We start from the raw sequence: 6632 nt of genomic DNA on the forward strand, positions 1-6632 counted from the left end.
CCAATTCTATACAACCTTTCGTCAGACAACCTCCTCGTCCCAGGAAGCAATCTAATTAATGAATCTTTGTTGCCCTTCCAAGGCAAATATTTTTTTCTTCTGAAATTGTGCACAATTCTCCAAGGGCGGTCTCATCTAAACCCTGTACAATAGCAGCAAGATCTCCTTACTCTTGTACTCCTTGCAGCGAAAACCACTGCACAATTAGCCTTCCTAATTACTTGCTGTATCTGCATGATAATTCTCTGTTGTTTTTTGTACAAGTACACCCAAATCCTTCTGAGCACCAGCATACAATAATTTATCACTTATCTTAAAGTTAATATTCCTTCAACTGGGTGTATCTCCCCATGCTACGACTACCTAGAACGATGTACTACTACCTTACTTGGTAAACTAATACTGAAAAAAAATGTTTGCAGATCAAGATCACGCGATCACAGGCGAAAACGCTCAGGTTCCCCCAGTCACGAGCGGCGTAAATCAAGATCCAGATCCAGAGATCGAGATAGGCGCCGAAGGCACAGGTCCCGTTCACATAGCCGCAGCAGAGGACATTGTCGAAGTTCAAGAGACAAAAGCAGGGAACGGAGTTCAAAGCATAAGTAAGACTGGTGAAATTTTTGAATTAAACTAAATTTCTGGAATATCATTATAAATCAGTATGATAGTAATTTAGTAATTCCAATGTTGAGGCTGCAGTGGTTATCATGTTTTTTTTAAGACTGAGTACGATCTGTACGGACAGGTACAGGTTCATTCAAATTGATTTCTATTGCTGAAATGGACATTAGGAGGAGTCTGTATCCAGTGATCCTGAACTGGCTGTATCTGTAAAATGTTGACAAAATTGTTCATCTGATCCAAGTCTTAGGCAGACCGATCAGTTTGATCATCTTTAATAATGTATGATGCGTTGTATTATCCAGTTGGAGATTTGTAACTCTTGCAGTGCTTCAGCTATTCCACTACTATCCATTCTCCTAGAATTGTAAAGCAGTCTTTCAAAATCAACTTCCTTTCCCCCAAAGGGGGAAAAGATTACAGTGATGGTTTTGATGTATTGTCATACATATTTGAGTGTCTTTTTTAACGTTATCTACGAGACATGTAACTGCAGAAATATGGGGAAAATTTTAACACCCCAAGCACAAGTCATTTTTAATTGAAAAGGTGGTTGTGATTGAGAAATGTTTTGTGATTAGCTGTATTTTCCATGAGTCTCTAAACATTATTTCCGCACAAAATTAACCCTTTCAAAATGGCAGACTTGTTGACGCTTGTGCAAAAATGCTTGAACGCATCATTATAACTTGACATCTGGTAGTTTTTAAGAAAGGGACAAGCCGAGTCATACTTGCAGCGAGCAAATGTTTTTATAAAGTGTTGACCTAACTCATGTATCTCTGCTTCATTTATCAAACTCTTCGATGCAAGCTGCCTATGGTCCACAATGTGCTTTGATGTTTACATTCCATTGAACAGTATCTTCTGTTATAAGGCATAGACTTACAATTCTTTCCGTGTGTTGCACTGTCATCCTTAGAAGATACTCAGGACACAATCGAGCCCATGTGCCAATTTTAAGATTTAACTTTCCACACACGAAGAAGCCAGTTCTTGTTTCAGGCCAGGATTGGGGGATAATGGAGTTAATATGGGGAAATGAGTGGGCGTGGAGGCAAATAGGGTAAAATGGCAAAGAAACAGATAAAAGAGCCACACAAGGAAGGGGAAGATTAGAAAAACAGGAGGGTAAAAAAAGAGATGGCAAAGGGAATGAAAGAAGTGGGAATGGCGGAGGTGAGGGAAAGTTGACGAAAGAGGTGGTCTCGGGAGAAAAGAATGGAGGAGAGATCGGAAAGGGTGCAGGAGCAGAAGGGGAGGATACAGAAAACAGGTGATGTATACAGAGGTAGAAAGTGCGATTGGAGGGGAACAAAAGGGGAAGGACGGGAGACGTGAGAGGAATAAGGAAGAAACGTGAGAGCGATTTCAAGCTATAATCACTGCTCCTCATGTAGTTTTAACACTTAAACTAACGCTCTGTAATCAGACTCAGGTATTCATTATTCTGTAGGGCCTCGTCACTAATTGCACTGCACAAAGAATCAATATTTACATTGTCACGGTCCTAAGAAGTTCAAACAAGAAATAGCACTTAGGCTGAGAGAGCAAGTCAGTTATTTGATGCTCTGCAATGTCTCTCAATGGACTTTTTCCCCATATTTTGTTTCAGTAGCGGGGAGGGGCTTTTTGAAATGCATTGAAGGCGTACAATTTCTTGAGATTGCTTTCAATTTTTAATGTTGAATTAACAGTGCAGACACACTTAACTACTGCAGTACCTTATGCAGTACCTTAAACCCAGGACCACTTGCTGTTTTTAATGTATAATAGATAATTATATCAATGTGGAGAGTAGCTTTATTATATTCTGCATGGAGTTAAAAACAAATAAAAACACAGTTTTTACTTTAAAAAAATCTTGAACATTCCCTCTGTCAAACCTATCTTCCCCAATTTATACTTTTTATATTTTTATTTCTAATTTTAATGTCGGTGCCTTTGCCTAAACCGTTCCAATATATTCTATCTCTTCTAACCTTCCTGTCCTGATGCGTAAACTTAGTTGATGAATCTTAGCAGACATCCGAAGGTGAGTGAGGAAGGCGTCAAAGTTGAATCATAAATTAATGAACGTACACATGCACTTTCAGCAATGGTTCCTCAATAATGATCAAAATAGAAACCCTGGGTAACTTTTTAATCTCTTAGCCCAGAAGCACTAAGTCTGTTGCTAATACGCATCAGATTTCAATCTGGCGTCTTCCTGTGCAGGTATATACCATACGTGTTGGAGATTTTGCCTTGCGGGTCGTTGTGGAAGCTGATTTGCTGGAGGTTTGTATTAAATAAAAGTGTTGTTTTTCAAGGTCTTCAAGGGATCGATCTCCTAGGGAAAAATCAAGAGATAAGGATCGAAAGGAGAAGAGTTCTTCAGAAAGAAAACATGAGAGTACAAATGGAAAGTCAGAATTAAATACAACAAGTCCTGAAGAAAGGGAGGCTGGTGAAATCTGAATTATTGACTGAACCAAAATAGTTAATGTAAAACTGTAAATCTGAAAACATTCTTTACGGCCGCCTTAGAATTTTCCCATGTTTATGATTTCTGCCATTTAAAATTTCATTTTGGCAGACAAATGATTAGAATTTTGTAGTTGTAGATACACACTTGTTTTCCAGTAGTGTTACAACTTTTCTTCTAATACAGTTTATTTATAAATATTAAAATAAGTGAGAGCATATTTTTTTTAAAATAAAAGTTATCTTTTGAGCTAGCACGGAAGAAAGCAACTTTAAGCTTTCCCAAGTACAGTATCTGTCCAGTGATTCAGCAATTTGATCTCTACTCTCTAACAACGGAATAAATTCACGTCTGCCGAATGGGATTTGTGGTCTGTGTAACTGGGTACCTAGCTACGTAAGGGGTTGACTTCAGTGGGAGTTCTCCTACTTATCTCATGCAACTTCAGCAGAAGAGATGTGGAAACAACATAAGCAGCACTTAGGCTCTGTCTCGAGGCTTATTTGGCTCTTCTGTCAAAGTTACAACAGGCGAGAGCGGGATTAAAAACCCTGTGAATTTTCACCAGAATTTTTTCCACTTGAAGAGAGACCTCTGAGTTTTGTGGAACTAACATTTTCAATCTGAAATCTAATTGACGTTGTGATTCTGGGCATTTGTCTGAATCTGCAAATTACGTTGCAGTAAAGGATGTAATGGAGTTGAAGATAAATAGTGAATTTGTTTTGAAGTGCAATTTGTGTTATGAGAAATTCAGTCAATTTTTCTCAGGTGCGTAATTGTTAAGGAAAAATAACTCCCAATGAAACAATTATCTTCTGAAGCTGCAAGCTTTGAGAGGAATTTTGGTTGAGGTCAGTAGTTCTCACCAGATTCTCCTCTTAGAGCACCATTTTGCACCGCTTTGAGGTTGTTTCTGGTGAGTATTGAGACAAGAGTGGTAGGTAATGTTAGGTTCTCAGTGCACGCAGGTTGGGGACGACTAAACTTGGGCAACTGTATCAGCTGAACTTCACACCGTATGACACTTAACTCTAGCCTGGTTCAAAGCCACATCTTGAAGTACCCTTAGGGTTCATTGACACCACATAAATTTATTTGGAATCCTTATATTGTGAAAGAAGCTGCACTTCTATCCACACCCTTCTAAAATTAAAAGTTAGTCCATCAGGAGCCTGGTTCCAAAAAAATCCACAGCGAAATGCAGCTTGGGACAGGGATCTGCTAGCAGTGTATAATCCTTTACTTGTACCCGTGCCAAACGGCAGTAAATGTGATTTGTAGCACCTGCAAAAGCCATGATTCAAAATGAAGTACAAGAGTGGAGAGTTCAAACTAATCCAACAAAGCTTTACGTTTCTACTGCTTGCAAATCTTTTTAATGGTTCGTGCTTAAGATCAGGGGTAACAGCTGTAGAATTCCCGATACCGACTCTTGTGTACTGTTTACGGTCACAACTTCAGAAACCCGTGGGATTTCCTTAACAGGATAGTTTTAACAAAGTATGACTGTGGCAATGCTATCAACTCTGGCTAATTGACCTTTTCTATCAATGAGGTTTTGTTTTTGGATTTATGTTTGACAAAGTTACACGATAGAATTGATTTGGTTAGTAAAAGTAAATTAAGAAATACCAGCTCTCGCAGGACTGTGAATTAAACTTTGCTAAAACCTTTATGCAATTTATTTTCATTTTACATTTTTCAAAAATTACAAGGAGGGCGAAATGAGTTTCTTTCCACCAGCTTGTCCTTTGTACTCGTCAATAAAAACATTCCAATTGCATTTTACAAAAGTCAGACAATGAAGAAAAACTGTTATGTGTTATTTTTAAATCTACAGTCCCTTGATGAAAAAGTGTTTTCTTCAATAAAGGGAAATTATTAGAATTACATCATTATTTTCTTCAGTCGTACAAATATTTTGGAAACTGAAAATGTTGGGCATTACTTCAAGAATGCAATTCAAAAGTAGTATCGTGCTGTCTGTAACAGTGCGGACATGGCTTTTTAAATTGTTTCAGGATGCAGAGCAGACGCTTCAGTAACAATAGCAGAAAACGTTGGACAGTCTCAGCTGGTCTGACAGCGCCTGTGGAGAGAGAATAGAGCCAGTGTTTTGAGTTTGGGTGAACCTTCGTCACGAATTTAATCCTTGTTTTCCTGTGCGTACTTGTTTTCAAAATTTGGATCTGATATATAAAGGGCAGAGGGATTTGTTTTACACAGAGGGTGGTGGGGGCCTGGAATGCACTGCCAAGTAGGGTGGTGGAGGCGGACACGCTGGGATCGTTTAAGACTTAGCTGGATAGCCACACGAGCAGACTGGGAATGGAGGGATACTAACGAATGGTCGAGTTGGACGAATGAGCGGCACAGGGTTGGAGGGCCAGAGGGCCTGTTTCCTGTGCACTGTTCTTTGTTCTTTGCACCAATTATCTTCGAAAGCTTCATCGGTTCAATTTTTCCAAACCTAACAATGAAACCGGTTTGTCACAAATGAATCTCGTGGAGCAAAAGTTGACACGCTTTCATTTCAGATTTGCCAGGTGTTTGTTTCAGCACCAGTTGTAAATGCTGTCGGTTTACTGTGGGCCACTGTTTGAAAGGAGTGTTTAACGGAATTAAAGCACTCGTGCGCTTGCCCAGGTTAGGAAATAAAGTCTTAAGTGCTGGCTGTGACTTCCCTTTGAATTCATGTTCTTGGAAGTTAGTCAGGTGATAAAGTGCATTAGAATAGGACTTGTCACCCATGTTACTGAGTTTACTACGGGACGTGTAACACCAGTGCAGCTTAGGATGCGCTGATGTCGAGGCAGATTACTGAAGAGTAAAAGAATTGTAAATTTCAGCTTCTCCTGCATGATAGTTATATTTGGTTGTGGAATACTGAACATTGGTAGCATGTACAAAAAGAACCACAATATATTTCATTCTCCAGAGCTTTCATTTCTCATCTCAATTAGCATGAACACACATCTTTTGCTTTCCTTGCCTTTTAAGAAAAATGAACCTTAAATTTGCTGAACTTGTTCAGAGAAGGATTGTTCGACGGACATCACGTTACTTCATTCCACCCTGCTTGAGCTTTGAATGCTCAGCCTTGGACCATTCATTTTTTTTTCCATGCAGTAAGACTTTCCTGCATACTGACTCTCCATCCATGTAGAATTGGAGTGCAATATTGGCTAAATAAGAGAGTTAACTTTAAAAGGTAAAGAGCTGTGTTTGTTGCTTTTGTTCTGCCCGAGCTGAAAGTGTGACGGTTTAGTCAGTATCAACCATTCTGTTGAGGATCAGAGTTGAGGAGGGACTTCTTCACTCAAAGGGTGGTGAATCTCTGGAATTCTCTGCCCGTTGAAGTGGTGGAGGCTGCCTCGCTGAATATATTTAAGTCACGGGTAGATAGGTTTCTGATAGACAGGGGAATTAAGGGTTATGGGGAGAAAGCGGGAAAGTGGAACTGATCCACTTCAGATCAGCCATGACCTTATTGAATGGTGGGGTGGGCTAGATGGCCTACTCCTGCTATTTCTTAAGC

General features: G+C 39.5%; 1 protein-coding gene across 2 annotated transcripts in view; it reads left to right on the forward strand.

Annotated features, from left to right (window-relative positions):
- Positions 1-4767, forward strand: part of luc7l (LUC7-like (S. cerevisiae)) — a 45360-nt gene extending 40593 nt beyond the window's left edge. For both annotated transcript variants that reach the window (XM_080184013.1, XM_080184014.1), the window contains 2 exons: positions 423-605; positions 2937-4767. In XM_080184013.1, the coding sequence (XP_080040139.1) occupies positions 423-605; positions 2937-3084 (331 nt within the window). In that variant the 3' untranslated portion in view covers positions 3085-4767. The remainder of the gene's footprint in view (positions 1-422; positions 606-2936) is intronic.
- Positions 4768-6632: the final 1865 nt, after the last annotated feature.

This window comes from Carcharhinus amblyrhynchos, unplaced genomic scaffold (assembly GCF_965287045.1).
Source record: "Carcharhinus amblyrhynchos unplaced genomic scaffold, sCarAmb.v2.hapA scaffold_519, whole genome shotgun sequence".
NCBI lineage: Eukaryota > Metazoa > Chordata > Chondrichthyes > Carcharhiniformes > Carcharhinidae > Carcharhinus > Carcharhinus amblyrhynchos.